This window comes from Molothrus aeneus, chromosome 10 (genome assembly GCF_037042795.1).
Source record: "Molothrus aeneus isolate 106 chromosome 10, BPBGC_Maene_1.0, whole genome shotgun sequence".
NCBI classification, from domain to species: Eukaryota; Metazoa; Chordata; class Aves; order Passeriformes; family Icteridae; genus Molothrus; species Molothrus aeneus.
The window spans coordinates 21,041,074-21,064,438 of record NC_089655.1 but is presented as its reverse complement, the minus strand read 5'-3'; the positions used below and the strand labels follow the sequence as shown (position 1 = coordinate 21,064,438).

The following is a 23,365-nucleotide window of genomic DNA, read 5'->3' as shown; positions in this document are numbered from 1 at the left end:
TTCTTAGCATTTATCAAAGCACAGGTAACGTTATTTTAGCATTGGCAGGTTGAATGCAGCATGAATGGGTCATTTTTCTGCCGTTTCAGACTTCTCCAAAGGTAGTTTTTTAAAGCTGTCAACCCTTCAAGCACTTAATATTGTTAAAGCTACTCCTTTTCTCTCTAATGCTGAGCTGCTTGAATCTACAAATTCACACTGATCTAAGGACAAAGTGTTTAGATCTTGATCAGCAGCAGATTTAAGACTCTGTGTCTTAGGAACTTGAGTAGACACCTGGGAGTTGACTCTGCCTTGTACTGTATGTGAGCAGAGTTCAGTTAGTGGCCAAATTAGCTCTTGTCTAGGAGAGAGCACAGTTCAAAATTGTGCTGATACTGGTATGTAAAAGCTCTTTACATCTTTAAAAGTTTTCCCCAAATGCTCTGATATCCTCATGTGTGCTTGTGCTAAGTTCTAGGCTGTGGCCAAAAGGCTGGGGAGAATGCTCACCACAGCTCTGCTGCAGAGGAAAGAAGATGAATGGAAGGATCCGGGGTTGTTTTGTTTGGTTTTTTTTTTTTCTTTTCCTTGTCATCACCTTGTTTAGTCCGTAAGCTGCTTTGAGAATAACCAAGTGGAGGGAGAAGACACGTGTGCCTGACAGGGAGCCTGTTTGTGCTTGTTTCATTGAGGAAATTGTTCCGGAACAGCTGCTCATCCATGTGAAAATGCAAACCCTTGGGTCCCAGCCAAGGTCAGCAAGCCCTGGGTCATTTGTTTTAGCAAAGCAGACCAATTTGCCCTTAATTATCTCTCCTTTTCATTCTGTCACACCTTTTGCTCCATAGATTTACTTCCTGAGAAGGGCCACATGTGAAAGATGGGATACCAGTTTTGTTGAGGATCAGGAAGAGGCAGAATCATTTTTCATGGGTTAATTTTAACTGTTTTATAAAAGTTTTATAAAAGTTTTATAAAATTTAAGGCGTTTACCTCCCTGGATTTAATTTTTCACTTAGCTAGTTCAGTAGGTTCTTGTTATTAAAACATACAGGATTCTTAACTTTCAAACTCAAATTGCAAAATCACTAAATTTCATATTGTTTATCTGCTAGTGCAGGTATTGTGGTGTGAAATGGTAAATTGCCATGTGTTTGCTGGAAACAGGGCTGAGAAATTCCTGAACTTCAGGAAACTTCCAGCAACTGCTCTCAGAATGGGAACTTGATAACAAAGCCTGGTAGAGTTTGGTAATTGCAAAACAGTCACTAGAAACTCTATGTAAATCATATGCCCATGTGCTGGAGCTGGGTGTGAAAAATATTCTACAGGGGACAAAATACAGAAGAGCAATGCTCTCTAAGCACTGATGATAATGGTGTGGTAAAATGATTTCTTTGCCCTTTAATGTTATGTGGAAGGAGAGAAATAGGAAAGACGTGTTGGAGGAAAGAAGCTGGAGGAACTGAAATGCCAGATTCTGGCTTCTATAATTTAAGGAAAGAAAACTGATTAAAGTGATCTTTAATGCATATTAAAGGTCACTAGGGAACGAGGAAAAAAGCTTACTTATTCCAAAGCTGGTTTTGTACAAGAATTTTGAAAGTGTCATGGGTTGCAACCCAGGCTATAATTAGCCCTGAAAATCTTGGGACAGAAGTTTCTCAAGTACATTGTGACATTATTCCAGAGGGAATAAAAATGACCAGAAGAACTGTCAGTCTCTACTTGACAGGAACATTCTCTTGCCAGGGCAAGTGGGAGACAGAGGTGGAAGGGAGCCCTGTTTTGATGTGCAATAAAATCACCCAATAAAACATGGCACAAGAAGGAAGAGAATGGTTGTTGTTATTTTTTGTTAGACTGGGTGTGCAGGTGTTCTTTTAAAAGGCAGTAGATTCACAAAACCTTGCTGGTTATTTGAAATGGTTAAAATAATCAACTTTAATGCCATAAGAGGGGTGACAGAGCAGCACAAGACAATAGGTGTTTGGGAAGAGGAGGAGAGGCTCAGGCTGGGGTGTCAAGGTGTTAATTAGTTCTGCCACTGTATAAGACTGAGTTGCTTCTTTTACTTATTCCAAGTTTTATTCTGTTAAGTATTAAGGTGTTGGAAATAGGAAAGCTGTGCTCTGCCAGCTGGGGACAAGTGGGGTCTGTGCCCTGCCTGCTGAGGTGGACATTGATGCCTCCAGCCCGGTGGCTTCTGCTTTTCTCTTCTTTCAGAGGAGGGGGAATAATTTCCTTGCACCTGCATTTTGGACAGGGCAGCCCTGCAGGAGCCAGAGGAGATGTGCTGTACCCCTGGGAAGGGAGCTCAGGGTGGAATTTGGCCTCTGGCTTTGTCAGCAGAGGTGGCCAAGCACTGCTGGCTGGGTTTCATGAGGAACTCAGCAGACAATCTGCATTTGTTAACAGGTTTGAAAAGTACTCCAGCCAGCTCACTTCGGTGTGCAGCATCTCTGATAGAATGGAAGGACTTTTTCTCCTTTACTTTCTTTTAAAGTAAACTTTGTATTGAGCCACAAGCTTCAATTAAAACTTGCAAAGTTGTGATTCTCAAGAGTATAAAGTACTTACATCCAACCTGTGATTACAAGCAGCTGGGGAACATCCTCCTCTAAAGTTCTGCTTTTTAACAGGTCAAAACTATTTGAAATAATAAAAAATATTTAAAAAAACCCCCAAACCCACCAAACAAAACTCAAGCCAAACAAGATATGGTTTTGTTTTAGTGTTAATTAGGGAGTGGTTGGACAACAAGAAGAATCTTTAATAATTGTTGAGACTCATTGAGCTGTGGAGGTGGGGGTCTTTATTTTACTACCACTCAAAGTTGTTTTGATACCATTGATGAGAGGAATGCAATAATGTGTGCTAAAGTCATTTGGCTAACCCTGAAATCAAAGCAGTGGAAACAAAACCTAGCTGCAAATCACCAGGCTGTCAGTCTTTGAAAAACCTGTTATCCAAATGACTTTAACAGTTTGTGGGTCATATGCAAGGTTAAGACTCATCTTGCACGGTGCACGTTTTGGTGATAAAACACAATATTACTTTTTTTTTTATTGGAGTGGAAGTGTTACAGTCAACAGTATCAGTGTGGGAGTTTAATTTCTTCCTGCAAGTAGATCACTACTCCATATGAGCAGTTGGCACAAGGTTTGGAAGGACAGATATGAGGCATGCCGTGCTGCTTATTTGTTGTATATATCTGCTCTCTGTGTAGAAACCCCAAAACTGTTCCATTTTAAGTTTATTTCCAAGTCAGAGTAGCTATTTTTGAGAACAGCTAGCCAATACATCTATAAGAAGTTTTGGTGAGGGGCTGAAACAGGTTATGCATAAAGCTTCATTTTACTGTGCAACATTTACATGCAATATTTAAATTATTGTCTATTTAAATGGTGAAGTCAGGATTTTAAAATTTATATCAACAGTTGTTTGGTTTTTTTTTTTGCAGTTTTTTGAGTTTGAGAAATCACTGACAAGGAATGTGTTGCATAACTGTTAACTATTCATTTTACATATTTTCAAGCATGTTCTGTCCTGAAAAACTGAACAGCTCTTGAGATTATCCAGTGTGGATTAAATCCTGAAAAAAGCATCATTGCATGTTCACAATATCAGCCTTTACCTTTTATGAACTGTCCAGCTTACTCTGGAGCAAAACTTGGCAGTGTGTACAGAGCAAAGTGGATTCAGAGGGAAATAAAAAGCTCAAAAGAAGTTTGATGAGATTTTTTTTGATTGGGAAAACACGTTTGTTTAAACAATATTTTTGTTCTGAACCAATTGTCACTTCATATTTTTGATGGATTTAAATAAAGCCATTTAGATGGCAGCTCCTTCCCAATAATCATATACTGCTCAGGCTGAATTTTTTCCATTGACACTAAAATTGTTGGCTGTCTGTGGAGACAAATACTGTTGTGAGGGTCATAGGCTAAGAGAGAAATCCATATGAGCTGAATAATAAGTAATAACTTTTTTCCCCTTACTGGGCCTGTAGTGTAGGTAAATTTCCCCACATAGTTAAGTGTAGGAAAGTATGAAGTCCAGCAAAACCAGATCCAAAATATTTAAGTTAAAGCTGCAGAGTTCCTATTTGCCTTATACACTTGATGATGGTTTACCATATTTCAAACTTAGATGTGATTAGTAAAAGCTGTAGGGGCGGGTTAGACTGCAAATAACTGGATAGAGAAAACAAACCAAGATAAGAGGAGGTAAAAATAACTCAGATGGATTCCTGTGGGTAACTTAGATTTTGGGAGGAGGGAAGTTCTGCTGATTGTACCAGAAGCAGCAGGAGTGTAAAAATGCAGATGGAGAGGGAATGACTGCTAATTTAATGTGGACTGGTTTTGCTGATACCAGACAACAGACTGTGACTCAGTTTGTTGTTGGAGGTTTCATTAGATGACTCTAAAATTTAGGAGCAGTCACTCCTACAGGCCATTGCATCCCATCTGTGCCTGAAGTGCTTCATATGTTTTAGCGTTCAGCTTCCTTCCCTAGAATGTGATATGGTTTGGAGATGTTGGATGGCTTCTCCATCAGAGAGGGTGATGGAGTTTCCTTTTGTGTTGTCAGTCAAAGCTGAAATTCAGTTTGCAGTGACAAGGAGCAGGGTCCTGCTGAGCTCCTCTCAAGAGTTTGACCATGGGGGCAAATGGGCTAATTAACAGTTCAGTGTCAGATTTTAATATGTAATAAGGAAGGAATGAAATTATTTTTTTTCTTTTCCAAGCAGTAAACTCTGATTGCAAACATCTGTCTGATGTTTGGGGGTTCATTTTACTGACTGCTCCATGTGATGTTCCCAGAGTTAATGGGTGAATCAGTCAGCAGTTGAGAGAACTATTTCCATTTTATCTAGACACTTTCTTTTAGCTGTGAGGCTCCATTTCCAGAAGCACAGTGGTTATGGCACTTGCTTTATTGTACTTGTACTCAGTGCCTCAAAATGGAACTTGCATGTTCAGGGCTGGATTTCAGAGTGGAAACCATAAGCTTCTTGCTTGTATAACCACATTCCAAGGTTAGTCTGAATAGCTGAGATAATGAATTTGGTCTTTGTGCATTCTTAAATAGATAGATAGTTTTTCACATATGTGACTTTTTTTTTTTTGCTACAATTGGACGCTTTCCTTGGGAGCTGCCTAATTCCAGGCTACACAGTTTCTGCTTTGTTCCCTGCTCCTATGTCTTTGACAAGAATAACTTAAACAGAGTTCAATATAGGAATTGTGGGCTGCTAAAGAACATATTGTGTTACTGCTTAATGCTGTATAAGTTGATCAGTGGGTAATATAAAGTCTATGTTCTAGCTGTTTTATGATGAAAATATTATTTCAGCAGAATATATGGTAAAGTCATTGAACAATGATCTTACTCTCAAAATGATGGCACAAGGCATTTTCCATATACCAGAAATTAGTGGAGCTGCTCATTTTGTTATTGCAGGCTTCAAAAGTAAAGCTATTTTTAACCTTTTCTAGGCCATTATGCTGTTTTTTTAACTGAAAAAACTGATATCTTATTACTCTCTTTCTGTTAGGACCAGCAGAGGTTCCCATGATGTCACCCAATGGATCCATTCCCCCTATTCATGTGCCTCCTGGTTATATCTCGCAGGTATGCTTCTTTAAGAATTAAAACTTTCATTAACAAAATAATAAGAATTTTAAAATGCAAAAGCATTAGTCCACATAGAGAAGTCTATTTGGCTAAAGTTTAATTTAGAAGTTTTAATGGAAATGGTAATAGACATCTTCATGCTTTGTGCACTAGACTGATAGTCACCCACATTTGCACAAGTGACCAGGGATGTGCACCTTCACACCCTGGTATTTGGAGTAGATTTGGGGTTTGGGCACCTGCAAAAGCTCTGCACACAGACTGAGCCTATAAATGCAGCTTGGATTGTTTGTGAGAGGGGGAGAAGTCCTTGTGTGGCAGTCAGAAAGGGTAGGAGACCATGGAAGTGAGAGAAGAAGCTGCTGTACTATAAAATAAGCAGTTGATCCTCAGTATCTTCCCAGCAGAAATCCTGCAGCATACCAAGAACTGGGGTTTTGGTGTGTTTTCAAGAATAAATGTGATTTAACCATCTATTTATGGAAAAAATGGAAAAGGTTTCGCAAAGCTGTTGGGTTTTGGAGATCGTGAGCAAAAACTACTGCTCTTCTGTGTAAATAAACCCAGATTACCAGTCTGTTCCTTCCATCTTCTGCAAAGCTTGGACTCTTTCTGAGGTAAGGAAAAGAACCCAAAAAAACAAAACAAAAGATTGATATAAGGCATAACAGCTGTGATCAATACAATAAATCAAAACATGTCACCATTTTCTTGAGACCTGGACCAAAAGCTTCCTTAAAAGTACACAAAGTATTTCAGACATCCTTGATGAATAGCATAAGAACTTTTGGTAGATAGAGTTTGGCATCTTGTTAAGCAGAAAATGGATGATGTCCTGGAGTCTCTTCCCCTCCCCAGGAAACATGTGAGCTTGTGTAATTCTGAAAAATTGTGGATGGCGTCATACTTAAATCCCACAAAATACTGCAATCACTCTGTGGTATTTTGACTTCTGAACAGAGTGAAAACATGCTTCAAGTAAGAGGGAATTTGTTAGCCTAGGAGAGATGGCAGGATGTCAGGGTGGTCCTCCTGCTCCTCAGCCCTCCCAAGGGGAGTGGTTGGAGTTTTGAGACAGCATTTGCTGCTTAATGCTCCTCATGGGCTCACCTAATTTAATAGACTGGCCCATATCATGCAGAGGTTTATCTAAAGATTTATTCTTCCTTTGAAATAACTTTTAACACCTTTTTAATATTAAAATGTTTATACCTCTCCACCTCTCTGCTGAGATAAATGGTTGGGTATAATTGGAATGCTTTCCAAACCAGAGGGGTGAAAGTCTTCCAGCTGTATCTCTGTCTGAGCCCAGTTCTTCTGTAAAGCTTTTTGTGGGGCACCATAATAATTCCACTAAAGAAGCCTTTAAGTAGTTTCTTAACCAGAAAAAAATCCAACCAAAAACCCTTTTCTGAAGTAGTTTTTCCAGGGAGCTGGAAATATGTTGTAAAGTTATAGGGGGAAACTCTGTATTCTGCACTTTTCTGCAGCGGAATGTGTGTTCTGTTCTGTGGTGAGTCTCTTGCCTTTCAGACTGCTTCATATTAAATAGGAGTTGAAAGTCTGCAGTAATGAAACTAGCTCTTTGTTGTAATAAATGTCTCTGCCTTATTTGCTCTTGCTTTTTTCTATTGCTTCAGAGTTAAACCCAGTCTTTTATGATAAACAATTAGAACACAACTTAAATTTAACACATCAAGGGAAAGGCCATAAAGCAAATTAATGCACTCTGGGATATGAATCAAAATATATTTGATTTTTTGGTTTGATTTGTCCCCAAAGTGTACATCTAAGAGTCAGGCAGACAGCAATGCCCCTGCAGAGAAGCAACAGTGCCTATTAAAAAAAGGCATGAAATCTTATTTCCATTTTGTTATGCCAAGCCTGTGTGAGCTGTGTTAGCCCTGAATATTACATGAGTTATCGAAAGATTGCAACCCTGGATTAATGTGGTGCTTCATCACCTCTTTGGAAAAATTGGCAGGAGGATGTGAGCCCTGCAAGGTCAGCCCCACTGGAAGCAGCACAAACACAGACTCTCTTTCTAGACTTCAAGGACCACGTTAATAATTGTGACTAGAAGCTGGGTCTGTTGATGTTAAGGAGATGTTCCCAATGATGAGGCTTAGCCAGGGCAGGAAATGATCCAGGAAAATAATAGAAAACAAATACACACCACCAGTTCAAATCTTTGCTATGGTTTTGCTCTCAAAAGACCAGCTCTTGAAGGAGCCAGTATTTTGCATTATCTTTTCAGTAGACAAACCTCTGTGCACCTCTGGCTATGAGCTATCAGATCAGGGTTCATGTCCCTGCAATTCTTTGTGGGCTAAGGGTTAGTTAAATATAGACCAGAGGAGAAGTTCCTTGCTGTGCTCCTGGTGGACAATATCTCTGCTGTAAAAGTTGGTTCTGGAGGGTGACATGGCAGAGAAATCTGCATTAAATGTGTGTGATGTCAACTTTTTTGGCTTCAAATTTAAATGAGATTAAGGATTTGGAGGCTAAGGTGTTAAATCTGGGGACATCCTCATGGGTTGTTGTTCCTACTTTTCAGTATGTATCTGGGAGACCAGGAGGAAGATTTGAAGTGCTCTAATCAGGAGAACCAGAAAAATAAAAACATCAAAAAGCAGGATCATTAATGTGTTTGTTTAGTGCTACTGGCTGAGGACTGCTCTCTCTGAAATAAATCTGGAGCAATTCTTCTTGAATTTGAGAAGTTACTTGTCTGTAGTTGGACAAAAAATTTGGCATGAAACTCCACTTTTGAATTTATTTACAGGTTTGTTAATATGAGCTCTCTGCCACAGATATTTTAAGACTAAAGGACAAATTTACTGGTTGGAACCGTGAGGTGCACATTGTTGAAGAGCCTCCTTTGGCCATGGGGTTTCTATGGTCTGAAGTTTTCCATTTGAGCCATGGTCCTGCAGTTCACTATTCCTGCATCAAGCACATGGCATTTGACAGAACTAAAGCATAACTTCTGGAAAGAGGAATGTCTTTAAATGACATTTAAAATGGTAGAAAAGTTATCCCATCCTTGAAAATCAGAATTTTGGTCCTGGGTGGATCCTGTCCCCTAGGAGAGGTGTTCTTCTCCAAAAGCATGTTTGGCTAGCATCAGGTTTTAGTGACAATCTCCTTGTTTTTGTGTGGCTTGCTGCTCACAGAGCTGCTCTGGGTGTTCTGTAGACTGCAGCCAATCCTTTAACAGGGTGATCCTCATTAAAGCTTTGAACAGAAGGAAGGTTGTGCAGATCTCACGTGGAGCAAGCCATGAAGTGATGATCCTTTTGAGTTCATGGGCTCTGGTCCTGAAGAACTGTATCATTCTAGATTTCAATTACCCCAACATGCTTGTCAGCATTCTAGATGTTTATCTGTCTATTTTCCACGTTGAAGGTATAGATTTAATTTGGTGTTTGATTTAATACTGATGGATTCTAAAGATAGTGATGCAAACTTGCCACGACTGGCGTGAACCCGGATTGGCATCTTTAAGAAATTAAATTAATAAATAAAATGTTGACATCCAAGTGCCTCGTGGATGAGCTCATTCTGTACTGGTTTTGGGTACAGATTGATTTATGAATGAATTTCAAATTAGTTTATGAAATTTCTGAAGTATTGGTTGTGGTCCACCCAGTGGCCATGCTCCAGATGTCTTTGCTGAATCTAACATATTAAATTTAAGTTGAAATAAGGGCTGTTTGGGGTTTTTTTGAAAGTGGAAATTACTTGCATATTACCATATAAACTCATAAAGGTGTGTTACAGAATGAGGGTGGTTGTTTCTTTAACTGGATCTCACAAAATACAGATACAATTTACTTGTGCACAATTAACATGCCCTTTTCCTTAGAGTGTAATATATTAAATTTCAGTGGAGAAAAATGAGACAACATGGAGCAGTGTGATGTACTTTGAATACATGAATTATCTCTAGTTACTACAGTGATATCTGCACTGGAAAACAAGTAACATTTAAAATGGCATTCCCCAAATGTGGCAACCAATGGGGGAGGCAGTTTTATTGTGTATGAGTAATGTTAACCCAGACTGCCCTGAAAGATCATCACCTACCTCATGTAGCAATTAAGCTCCCTAAAATATGGGAAAAAACCCACACAGAACTATGCTATAATAGTATTGTTATTGAGGTGGCATGCCACTTACACCAGCAAGCACAAAAAATACCAGCAAAAAACAATTTACCTACTAACTGCCTGAAAAAAAACCCCACAAAATAATGGAAGTTTATCTCTAGGTGCAAAATGACCAGAGATATTTGTTTTCTCTAAAGATAAAGTGCTAAGATTAGTAATAGCAATTATTTTTAATATTCCCATTGCATCTAGAGACTTCAACAGGGATTAGGATTTTGTTGATTCTTGGCACTAAAATAGAGTCAGTTTAGCAGTTTCCAGATGAATTTATCATCTTTGTGACAAATGGTTTTAAGCAGATACAAAGAATTGCAGATTTCTTCTTAAAATAGCAAAGTTGAACCTCTCTGCTAAGTTATGTTTTTTTCATTAATGGATCAAAACTGATTTTATCTATCTTTGATGAACTGAATGTTGTCTCCCAGAATGGCACTACTACAATCTACTCACTGCAGGTTTTACAGATCCAGGGATATCTCCAGTCTTTATAGCTACCTAATGCATATAAAACATAAATCAGATTACCAACTTTGATTTGTTAAGGACAGAATAGTGTATTTAAAGATTGTGTGTGCAGCTTCAGAAATGTACATCTATATCAATAATTCCTAGTTTAGAGAGAAAATGCCCTGTAGGATTGGGAAATAAAGCGGGTTTTGCAAGGTCCCATGTGTTTTTGTGTTCATTTGTAATGTATGCACGTGGAATAACAAGAATGCTGTCAGCGTTCATGGCCTGGGAGGAAACAAATAAAAGATATTAGTGTTTTGGCTTTTCAACTGAAGTAATTTGGAAGGCTGGCTGATCCTTTGAGTTGGAATAGTTGGTGGTTGTAGGTTCCTCCCAGCTGAAATTTTCCATTCTATCCCCTCATCTCTGGCTTCTCTCAGTCCTGTTGATATTTTATAGCTTCATCTAGCAAGGTAATTTCATCAAAAAGGTCTTTGACAGGACTCTGAGCTTTCCTCCCTGCTTTATAGATGATAGTTCAGGAAGCTGAATCCTAATAATTTAAAATATGGTTTACATTATGTGCTGCTCAGTGTACAAGCTTTCTGTCTAAATCTGTTCCTTAATATATTCATCTTTCACCAGAGCACAAAAGGCACATGTAGCTGGTCTAGATGCAGAGATAAGAGCTTGGAGTTGGCTTTGAGGCTTGGACTAGTTAAAGCCATGATGAAAACCTCTCACATCAGATGTAGGAACTTGCTCTCTCAATTAAGTTACAGCATAATCTGAGTCTGGAGTTAAATCCAGCATTTGTGTGCACAGTCCTTGATAAGTAGTTCTGTTTTTCAAATATGTGCTAAATGGGAAAGGATTTCTCTCTTTTTCAGGTTTCTGAGTGCAGGTTGGGGACCTGGCAGCAGGATAAGAGATGCTGTGGAGCAGAACCAGTAGCAGAGATAGAAAGCCTGAAAATGGAGCAGTTGAAAGGATGTGATAGTCTAAATCTCTGAGATTCAGCTGTCTTCTGAGGACTCTGTAAAGTCTTTGAAATTTAAAGCTGGCAGCTGACAAATTGCTTGTGGAAGTCGTAAATTCTGAGGGTAGAATCAAGTATGTTAAGCCAAACAATCACTATTTTGGTTACTCAGCAAGCAACGCATTTTTACTGTGAAATGTTACAAGTGACTGAATTAACTTTCTATAGAAAATTGTCTTGTGCAGAGGCCAGCCAAGCCACAGAAATTGTGTGTGCATGGTCACATCCCACAGCTAACAGGCATAGATGCACAGAACCTGAGGGCACACATGGCCTGGGGCAGGAATTGGGTCAGCCACTCCTGGGTGGATTTTCCCCTGTGATTCCTTGCTCAGCTGGTGCCTGAGGCAGGAGCTGCTGTTTGCTGGAGCAGTTTTTCTGCTCAGGGCTGTGCTCATTGCCCAAGGGCAGGGCTGGTGCTGTGTGGCACAAACAGTAACCTGCCTGTGCCATTCCTCTGCTCCAGGGCACAGATTTGTCTTTGTGGTTTAGAGTAAAGATGGGAGCCTGGGATGTGATGGGAGCCTCTGGAGTGTGGGCAATCCACAGCAGAGTCTCTTCTGCTGGTGCTGTACAAATATGGGAATCAGCTGAGAGTGGCAGCATCTTGCAGCAGGTGCCTCTGGTGCACGTTCACGTACCTCATACACCATATTCATCACAGGTACTGCTCCATCTGTGTGCCATCAGTCAGTTTAGAGAAAATGAGGTCCTCAACAACCTGTTTGTTGTATGAAATTAAGTGATGCTTCCTTCATGCTTTTCCACCTCGTGCATGCCAGCATCCACAGTCAAATGGTTCTTATGTGGTTGTATTTTTAAATTTAAGAAATGGCAGAAGTTTTTTGGATCAGCTTCAAGAAAAGCTTGGTTCCTAAGTCTGGATTGAAATTTGGCTGGTTGACTGTTCTCCAGAAATACAACTCTGGAAAAATTATAACCTGAAAAACATTTTTCAACCTAAGCACATTTCCACCTTCCTACATCTGTTTTTACATGCTTTGCCTGTGGTGGCCAAGTTATGCATATCCCAGAGCTGATTTGTGTGGATGTATAGACCAGCTCTGTAACAGAAACAAACCCCCTGCCCTGTGATTTGTCCTGAGCAGCTACCTGTTATGAACAGAGCAGCTCCTTTGCAAATGTAGGCCAGCACAGCAGGTTCCTGCAGAGTACATGTCTCTGTGCACACACACAGCCTCTCCATGGCAGCAGTGCCAGCTGCTTTCCAAAGTGTTACTAACTCCATTCTCAGGGCTCTGTCAAAATCCGTGGAAGAAATGTTATGGGCAGAATGTAAGGTCAGTCCCAAAGAGAATGCTTATTTTGGTGCTTTGTGTTCCTTTTTCAATTGTTTTCCTCCCTAAATGCAGGTTATTTATTCTGTCCCTTAACCCACATAGTTATCAGTAGCAGCAGTTCAGCTCCCAGTGATTAGTGTGGATATCTGAGTCTCCAGGAAAAGCCACATCACCGCCGCGGTTATTTCTGCTGATATTAATTTTAGAATTGTGTTTATTGGTGAAGCTAAACCCCATGCCCAACTGTTTTGCAGTGGGAGGGCAAGCTGTAAACAGTGCTGTTTCAGAGGTGTGCCTGGTTCATATGCTGCCTAACGTGCTCCTTTCTCTGCAGGTGATAGAAGACAGCACGGGCGTCCGCAGGGTGGTGGTGACGCCGCAGTCCCCGGAGTGTTTCCCTCCCAGCTACCCCTCGGCCATCTCGCCAACCCATCACCTGCCCCCCTACCTGGCACACCATCCCCACTTCATCCACAACTCCCACACAGCCTTCTACCCTCCTGTCACTGGACCTGGGGACATGCCACCGCAGTTTTTCCCGCAGCATCATCTTCCCCCAACAATATATGGAGAGCAAGGTGAGCTGGGAGGAAGGCACTGGGAATGGCCTTTCACACCTGTGTTCAGCAAGGTGTAAGGACTGGGGGAACCAAGAGTAGGAATGAGGTGGAGAACTTAGAGAGTGGCTTTGTTACATGGATGGAGCCTCCTTTAATATCCTGAGTGGGGGGCTTTAGCTCTGAGTATCCGTTTTTAAAGACAAAACTGTTTTGGGCATGATATTTTCAAGGTTCGCACTCAAAGTGAAGCACAAAAAGGAGGATTGAATTGTAGAAAAAATCAGGAAATACTGTGATCCCTGCAAGCTGACCTGCCTTAGGTTAAGAAAGAGTCATCCATGGAGGTGGAAGTGAAGTGGGGCTTGTATTTAACGAAGTGTATCCAAAGAATGTACATGATATTTATGATAATTCTCAAACTTCTTTTGAGATAGTTTTAATTCCCAAAGCTTCTGCTTCATGTTGCACTTCTCTCCTTAGGCAGCACAACTGACATGATTGTTAAGTCTGTTTATACTGGGAAGTTAAATTGCATGTAATCCAGGGTTGGCAGCTTGGAACCAGCACATCTCAGCTTGTTCTGTCCAGTCAGGCCCTGAGGAAGAAAATGCTAAATTGCTCTAAGCTTATGAAGACTTTTTCCAAAAGATCAGTCCTGTCTAGATTTTTGCTTGTAATCTGTCCCTGAAACACAAAGACTGAAAAGGAAGGGAAAAACATCACCCTAATAGCGGTATTTTACACACTCATGCAGAGTAAAATTCTGTCATCAAAGGAGCACAGTTAATACAAAACCATTGAAAAAAAGGGTTTTTTTTTAAAAAACCTCCAGGAACAGCTGGGGTAATTTCATTTGGAGATAGCCATAAATTTGTTTTTCTAGGAGAAAAGCCCCTCAGTTGTTTTGTTGTTCTGAGTTAACATGGGTGAACTGTTGCGTTTCAGAAATCATACCACTATATGGGATGTCCAGCTACATCACCAGGGAAGACCAGTACAGCACAAAAAACTCAAGGACAGGCAGATTGGATTTTTGCTTGTAATCTGTCCTTGAAACACAAAAACTGAAAAGGAAGGGAAAAACATCACCCTAATAGCAGTATTTTGCAAACTCATCCAGAGTAAAATTCTGTCATCAAAGGCGCACAGTTAATACAAAACCATTGAAAAAAAGGGTTTTCTTTAAAAACCTCCAGGAACATCTGGAGTAATTTCATTTGGAGATAACCAGAAATTTGGTTTTCTGGGGGAAAAAAAACCCTCAGTTGTTTTGTTGTTCTGAGTTAACGTGGGTGAACTGTCCCATTTCAGAAATCATACCACTATATGGGATGTCCAGCTACATCACCAGGGAAGACCAGTACAGCAAACCACAGCACAAAAAACTCAAAGACAGGCAGATTGACCGCCAGAACCGCCTGAACAGCCCTCCCTCCTCCATCTACAAGAGCCATATAGGCAGCTGCACCACGGTGTACAATGGCTATGCCAAGAGCCACAACGGGGCCAGCAGCGGCGGCGGGGGAGCCCCGGCCCTGAAGAAACCGGAGCGCAGAGCAAGGAGCAGCCCAAAGTCAAATGAGCAAGACCCACATGGTAAAAAAGAGGGCTTTATTTATTTATTTTTAACTCCTTTTTTATTGCACCTTTCCGGCTTGTGACCTCCTCTGTGTGGATCCAGTGGCCGTGCCAAGAAACACTCCCACCCACGCGTTAATATGGTGTGAACTTAAATCCCAGCGCTGGGCTTGCTGGGCTGTGTTTGTTTTGTAAGGTGAGCCCAGTGCCTCCCCATCTTTTGTGACTGCTCCCTTGGTAGATGCAGCATCGTTCTCTTTTTATCTGCTGGAACCAGAAATGTGTTTTAAGGGTGAGGTCTCGGTTAAATTTTGCTTTTCGGAGAGGCATCTTGGCACTTCACAAAAATCTTCATGGACAATTAAGCTATAACCAAAATCTGACTACTAGGAACCACTCTTTTGCATATCCTAGGTTAACCTAGTAAAGTTATTAGAAAGTTTAGAGGTGATGACTGAAAAACCAAGGGTTTTTTAAATGTGAAAATTCAGTGAAAGTAAGATTAGTTGAAAACAGAACTGAGAAGAAATTTCTTAATGTTAGCCATTGTAAATAGTGGTCAAATAAATCTGGCTACTTTTGAAATAATTTTCTTCAGCATTTTCAGAGACTTGCCATTTAAAAATTTAAAACTTTAGATGAACAACTCAGTGCTCTAGTGTAATCAAATCTCATTTATCACAAGCCATTCTCCACACAGTTCTACCTAAATTTAGTTTGGTAACTTGTTATAATCTCTTATACCTACCTGCCTTTCTCCTCTCTGCTTGTCTCTTTGCTGACTGCTGCATCAGCTGCCTGAACAAACTTTGATGTAGTAACCAAAGCAGCATGTCCAGGATATTCATAATGTAGCACACTGTGAAATATCTTGAGTTAAATGATGCATAAAACACAGGTTTTCCATTATCTATCTCTAGTGTATATTTATATGCCTCTTATTTTACATGTGAAAGAAATAGTTATGAAAAGAAATAGTTACGAAAATTAACTGTATCAATAGCCAAAGAAGGGGAAAAATGCTGCTGGCATGGTAAGGAATGAGGATTTGCAAACGAGCTTCAGAGTCTTTAGAATTAGCAAGGAGCTGTATTTGGGAATGCTGTAATCCAAGAAAATGAATCATTGCATTAGACTTTCTAGTTATTTCTTGCCAATCAGCTTATGCAAACTTTAGTATTTTTATTTATGTTTAGGTGTTTATTTGAGGTGGAATACATGAGGTGTTTGAAGCTTGGATGGAAAAGACCTGGAAAAAAGTATAGTCTTACAATATTGGTTCAGTGGGTACTGAGTCAGCCTGGCTGATCACTTCTGAAATAATCTAGAAATCATTTAAAAGCATCTTATCTAAGGGTTTCCTGCAACCCTTGTGTTTGTCTAATTCGTTGCTTTGGACTGGTCTGCTGTGCTGCAGCTGAAGAGCATGAGGCCTTTAGAATGCCAAGAAAATCAGTGGAGTCAAGGCTACAGCACATCCAGTCCTGTCAGCCAGAAAGTGCCTTCAGACTGGGGACAGCAAGGGATGGAGTACCTCCCCAGCTCTGGAAAAGCCCCTAACAGCAGGCTGTGCACATAAGCATCCCTTGTCCCACCCTCCTGCCCTTTAAAATTAGGTTCTGCATCTGCACCCAGAAGTGGCAGCCCTGGAGTTGCATCAGCTGCTCTGCAGCAAGTCCATGGCCAGAGCAGGAATGGGAGAATTGTTTTCATATTAAAAGGAAAAAAAAAAAAAGATACACTGGGCTCAAATGTGAGGTTTTTGACATCAGTGTATTATTATAGTCATACACGTAAACTTACATTCAGATTTCTGCAGAAAGGTCAGAGAGGTTTCTTAAAGGCTCTCATGAAGCAGCTCCCTAAAATAAAATAAGTTCCCACTTGGTATTTACAAGGTTCTAATAATATCTGTCGCTTTATAGTTTCCTTCTCTGTTTCTTCTTTAATTATTTGGGGATTTATTGATGAATACCTGACTAACCTGGCCACACAGGTAATTAGGGTGAGAGTTAACAGCAGTCTGGGCACAGTTGAATACACTAATTGAATAGCCAGAAAAAATGAATGTGTCAGAAGCAACAAGTAGCAAAGGGGTTTAAACTTGCAGGTTTTGTGGATGTGTATCTGTTCAGCCTGCTAATAGTTAAAAACTTGATGGTGCTGTGTGGCTGCTTCCAACATTGCAGAATAGCCTGGAAAACCTATTTTTAGATACATAAATATATAAAAATGTGTATATATATGTATAAAACTTGTGGATAAATCTTTATTTAGAAAACCACTTAACCAAAAAACTCCATAGGAGGGGAGTAGAAATGTATGAATTTTCAGTAAAACTTGGAATAAGGTGAAGGAGAGCTGGAGCTCAGGGCTTTGTTTGCGTGGATTTTTGAGTTGGGATTGTGATGTGCTTGATGGCCTGTCATTTCCTATCTGGCTGTGGGGTGTGTGTGCTCCTGCAGTGGAGCTGGCTTCTTTGGGGTGTTTGGATGATGGAGCAGTGCTGGGATCCAGCTGCTGGCAAGGGAGGGGGCTTTAGGAGCCCCAGACACAGCTGGAGCAGCCGCTTGCACAGGCTCAGCTCTGGTTGCTGCAGAGAACAGCCTGTGTCAGTACACAGTGCTACAGCCTGACAATGATTGCTGTCCTTAGGGATTGGGCTGCCTAAAACAAAATTTAGGAGCTGCCTGAGTGCTGGAAGTGTGGGTGGGAGCTCGCCAGGGGCACCTCTCCCTGCAGTCCCAGCTGCTCCTGGGCTGATGCTCAGAGAGGCAATTGGAGTGTCTGCTTTAATCAGCAGGGAGAGATGATCCCCACAGGGGATTTGTGACAGGGAAATGGGAGTTTCTGTTCTTGGATCTGCTGCCCCTGTGCTGAAAGTGATGCTTGTCCTGCTCCTTGCTTTTTGGTAGCGATTTCTCTGAGGGGTGTGTTCCTCCTTCCTTAGCACACCCACTCTGCTGGGGCAGGAGCAATAAAGGGGATGGAACACTTGCCTTATCAACACAGAATGAGAGGGTTGAGCCTGGGGAAGGGAGAGACCTTAGACCCCCTAAAGAGGTTACAAGAGAGCTGGAGAGGGGCTTTTGACAAGGGAATGGAGTGACAAGACACGGCAAATGGCTTTAAACTGAAAGAGAGAAGGGTTAGATGGGATATTGGGAAGGAGTTCTTCCCTGTGAGGGTGGGGAGGCCCTGGAATAGGGTGCCCAGAGAAGCTGTGGCTGCCCCATCCCTGGGAATGTCCAAAGCCAGGTTGGATGGGGCTGGGAGCAGCCTGGGATGGTGGAAGGTGACCCTGTCCATGGCAGGGGGTGGAACAAGAGCATCTTTAAGGTCCATCCCAAACCATTGGGATCATGTCAATTGTATTGAAGAAAATGTCCAGCATACAATGCAAGGGCATCTCAACCCTTTTCCCTGAAAAATCACAGTATGTGTCGTATTTAATTTAAAAATTTTAAAAAACCTTTTTTCCATCCAAATTTATTCTCCCATGGAAAATTCTGCCATATATCAATAACTTCCAGCTTCCTTTCAATATTAAAAGAAGGAAGGGTTCCCCAAAAATCTGCTTCACCACTGGTTGAAGAAACGGGGTTATAGATCATCAATTCTGAATGCAATCAGTACTGAAATTAAGTACTGAATTACTCTGGATTATTGTTAAATTATTGTTCAGTCACCTCTCCAGTTGTGGATCCAGCCTATGCACCTCAGTACAAGATGATGGTACATTAAAAATAAGTTTTTGTTTCTATAATGCACCCTTATCCCAGGGTGGTTCTGTAACAGCAGCATTCTCTTTTTACTAGGAAATGTATGTTTTCAGATTGGGGATATAAGTGCAATTCTGACCTTTTCCATTGACTGCATCATGCTGTATTGGGTGGTACACTTGTAAGTAAAGATTTCTAGTTATGTTGGAAATAGGCTGTTTTAAGGCAAAAAAGAAAGGAAACTGATTGCTTATAATTGACTGAAAATTAAGCAATTCTTCTGTTTCTGGTAGGATGATGGATGCTATTTTGTACAGGTAGAAGGCTTGGAGATATGATACTGGGATTCTGATTTAAAATCCATATTGGAGCTTTTCCACAGAGCCGTTTAAAAACTGAATGGGACAGGAGGGAGCAGGGTTGGTTTTTTTGTGGTTTTTTGGTTGTTTTTTTTTAGTAAAGGAGCCTTGCCATGTAAAAAGAGGTGTAAGCGGAAATCCTGTCCCATTCATGCTGTCCTTTATGAATTTCAGTCTGAGTCACTTCCTTCTCATGCACTCAGTGGCTCCCTTCTTGGCCATGCAGTGATATGGTAGTTCAAGAAGTTCTGTGTGTGGCTGCAAGTACTGTGGGAACATAAGCAGTTTTGAGCATTCTGACAATGCTTTTGCCTATTTCCTTATAAAGCATCTTTTTTTTTTTTTTTCCTCTGTTCAAATGAGATAATTTATTTTTTTTTTAATCCTTTTTGAAGTTTGAAGAGCTTGAGACAGCTGAAAGTAAACTACTTGAAGTGGGTAAAAGTGGGAAGTGGGCAGTGGATTGTTGTGTGCATCCTGTGCAGGAGCTGGGTGCCAGGACAAACTGACCAGCCTGGGCAGGGAGCTGCCTCCAGGCTGCTGTGTGCCACTGTGAAAGTGTTCCTAAACAAGGTTTTGTCCCCATTTGAGAAGATCTGGCTTCAGATCAGCCCTTCTAGCCCAGGAGCGTGATGAAGATGATGCTGAGGAGGAGCCTGCAAGTTTGAACACGTCCCACATGCTGCTCCTGGCCCCTCCAGCAGCACCCAGACCTGGCAGGCACCAGAGAGGGTCAAGTCCTGCCCAGTCCTTTGGTGCCCTCTCTCTGCCCTGTTGTCTGTGAACTCATCTCACTCAGTTTTGAAAAGCACGTTTGCTTTCCCAGTGGGGAACACTGAGTTTGGTGTGCACTTCACTGCTCTGTGGCATTGATGTGCTTTACATGTGGAGAAGGGAGGAAAAAGCATGAGAATCAATTGATAGTTCAAAGAGCTGCTGCAGACTATTGACAGATCATAAACTTCCACTGTGTACAAGCCTCAGAGGTGTTGCTTTCCTCTTGTGGAGGTTTTGTAAATCTGATTTTGTGCACTGAAGCAGTCTCCAGCTACTCTGAAAGGTGAAAACCATGGCTTCAAATTCCTGCTGCTCCAAGTTTCTCAGGAGATGTGGGTAGCTCTGTGTGCTCATTTCTTTGAGGGTAATGCATTGGGAATACACAGAAAATGAGCTTGGCAAGAGCACTTCCTGACAATGGTGGTTTTAATTTGAAAACATTTTGAAGTAAGTACTTAACTAGGCAAAGCAGGTGTTGTGTACTACTGTCCCTGAATGTGGAGGGATGTGCTCTGCAAGAGTGGGTGATGGATGAAAAACCAGAGCTGAGGCGTTCTTGGTACAGCCCCATCCTGTTGTCTCTCAATCTCCCATGTAACATTTAAGTATACTTAGGAAAAAGTGTGGTTTTTTTCCTATTTTTTTAACTGTATCAAGTTGTTGTTTTAATCCAGAGCCTGTGAATTAAAGGTAAATTGTAGGAGCTGTGATTCAGTGCAGACAGGAACAAGGCGAAGTTCCTCTTCTTACTCATTCTAGATCCTGTCAATTCTTTTCTATTTTGGTCCTGAATCCATTTTGCTTATTGAGTCATACATTTATCTGTGCTTGTATATCCTCTAGATTTAAAAGCTTAGAAGAGTAGTTTGATCACTTTTGGTCCACGTAAGCAAAAAGGCTGAGAAACCCTGGCATTACATGTAAATTTTATGTTCTTTTAGCTGGGAACTGATGATTTGGTACATGCTAATAGCCATTTGTTATACCAGTATAGAAATATTCTGCAGACAAAATTTATGATAAATGTTTTTTCTGCTGCTACACAAAACATCCCTATGTTAAATGCAGCTTCTCTGGTGTCCCTAAATGTATCTGCTTCTATAAAATAAGGAGTTTCAATAAGATTGTCTCCTGAAAACAATCTGTCAAAACTGACACTGTGATTTTATTAATAGCACTGAAAAAACCACACAGAAGAGTAAAATACATCTGTCAGGTTGAGTGAATTTTAGTATTATACCAAATAATGCAACATGAAACATAATATTTAGTAGAACCAGAGACGTGTGGAATCTTGAGAGGATAGATCAGCATCAGACATGAACTCTAAATGGTGTTACTGTTCCTATTGCATTTTTTTAAGTTTTAGCCATTAATACTACTTGTCTGAATTCTTCAGACTTATATCTCATTAGAAATAGATTTAGTGTGCTGTTTTCCTGTAAGTTTTAATGCATGAGAGGAAATAGGATGCATTAATTAGGGCACAGTCTGAACTTGAGAAACCAGTGTTCATTTGTGACACCCAGAATTTCCAGTGTGATATTCTTGTGCCTTGACCTTATCTCCCACATCATGGCTGAGCTTGTGCTTTTGTTTGTTTCTATTTGGAAATATGCCTGCTTCTTCAACAGTCTTTATCTTTGGTATTTTCTCTAAAATAATGGGCTGTGAAGTGCTTGTTCAGGCAGTAAACAAAGTGATTATGAGTGTCAGATACACCGTGGTGTACCAGCTTGAGCTCCATTAGCTGGGCCACACAGATTCTCACCAAATAATATTTTTGCCTAATAGTCACATGAAGTAACCACTTAAGTGAGCTTTATATAGACTGATGGCTGTATTAGAAACATATTGCAGGGTTCAGGTAGAGTACATTCCCAAGTTCTCTGTGCCTGCAAGAATTTATCCAGATCGGGCTTAATTTGTGACTTTTCTTCAGCAGAAAGAATGGCTGAAATGTTTATCCAGCATCACTGAAATACACTCTGTTGAGGGAGAGAAACAAATCTGTTTCCTCTGCTGTCTTGAAGCTTAACTTAAATCATGTTTGATGGAGAAGGGTAAAAGCTAAATATCACAGATGGTGCTGGAAAGCAAGTCCATGCCCAGTGCCCTCCCTGCCTCTGCCATGGCTTTGCCCAGTTCCAAACCTCAGCAGTGTTCTGCTTTGAGCTGCCTGCGGGTTCTTCCTTCTCAGGCATTCTTGACCAACTCTTTCCCAGAAGTTGCCTGTGTGCAGATAATTTCCAGGAATTTGCCAGCCTGTGAAATCTTGCCTGCATTTGACCTGTCACAAACAGGGAGTTATTCTCCTGCTGTATCCATCCTGCAGGAAGAAACCCAAAGTTTATGGGAAGCCTGAATGCCATGGCAGTCCTCCCTTCTTTCACAGCACAGAGCTCTGCAAGCTGGGAAGGGCTGACACAGGGAGGGAGGAGATACACTCTATTTTTATGCACTTATCTTGAAAGACTAAAGAACCAGCTTCATAACTTTGGCACCAGAAGTTGTAGATAAGGGATTCTCTTCATCAGCTAAATGGGAGCATCTCCTAATTTAATTACACAATATTCTCCCATCTTCAGTGTCAGCTGTTTTTAAAGGCGAATGGAAATGCCTCAAACTTGGTTTTGTTCAGACTTTTTTCACCTGAAAATGCAAAAGAACACCAGGGCAGTGTGGATACAAATGATTCAGCATGGTTATGAGGTGCTCTGAGAACTGGTGGTCTGGGCATCCATGGCTCTGAGCCATCCATGGGGCAGAATGGGTCACCACAGTTCTGGTTACACTTTTCAGTCTCATCACAGCAGCTTTGACAAAATAAATCTCATTAGGAGCTCCCTAATCTTCCTAAGTGTGCCAGCTACAGGAAACATAGCTCAAAGTCCACTGAGGAACATGTAGGGCATATCTAGTAAAGAGTGAGGGAATCTGGCGCCAGGGCTCGTGTTTGACCTTATTAGGGCTCATAAACCCTTTTGGCAGTGGCTGGTGTTTTACCTCAAAGCTGTTTTTCCCAATCCTGATCAGTTTCTGTAGGCTCTCATATTTTTATTCCCATCTGCTTTATCCCTCCCTTGCCTCGTTTTGCCAGCAGGATCTCCTTGGCAGGGCGAGCTGGCTAAACTGTCTGCTCCATCATTTATCAGGAAGTCAGTGCTGAATGATGTAAGGCACAACCTCTTCCCCCAGAGGATCTTCATATTATCTCAGGAATTTGCAGCTTCTGCTGCAACTGACAGTCAAATACAGAAGACTGTAATCTGAACCTTTTTCCTAGGAGTTTACATAATTTATGGATACCCACCCAACAGAAAAAAAAAAATTGTACCAAGTACATTTTCATCCTGCTTAAATGTTCACTGATTAAATGCCTGTGATGGGGAGAAGAGTTACACCAAGATCTGAGAGCTTAGGAGCAAGATAAGCAGTGTATCCTCACCAGTTAGGAGGAGATAACATGGACCACCGACAAAGGAAGGGAACTGTGTTTCCCTTATTTGGCAATATCTGGGACATGGAGCCAAAAGGGAGAGGGTATTTATAGGGAAGAGGTAGAACATTTCCTCCCTCCAGACTATAAAAAACAAAACGTGTTTAAGTCTAATGATTTAATGAACAACACTTATTTGTATAGCCAGATGTTCTGAACAATGTCCATCTGTGTTTCCAGCTGGATTTGCAAAGGTGGTGAAATGAAATTTCATGTCCCCCTGAAGTTAATGGGATTTGTTTACTGAACTCTCTTAGGCTGTGCTTCAAACCCCATCAGTTCC

The 23,365-nt window shown here is 41.0% G+C and overlaps 1 protein-coding gene across 1 annotated transcript in view; it reads left to right on the top strand.

Annotated features, from left to right (window-relative positions):
* Nucleotides 1-23,365, top strand: part of FNDC3B (fibronectin type III domain containing 3B) — a 186,166-nt gene that overhangs the window by 85,832 nt on the left and 76,969 nt on the right. Inside the window, exons 4-6 of the mRNA XM_066556568.1 lie at nt 5,546-5,622; nt 12,922-13,165; nt 14,459-14,743. Of these exons, the coding sequence (XP_066412665.1) occupies nt 5,546-5,622; nt 12,922-13,165; nt 14,459-14,743 (606 nt within the window). The remainder of the gene's footprint in view (nt 1-5,545; nt 5,623-12,921; nt 13,166-14,458; nt 14,744-23,365) is intronic.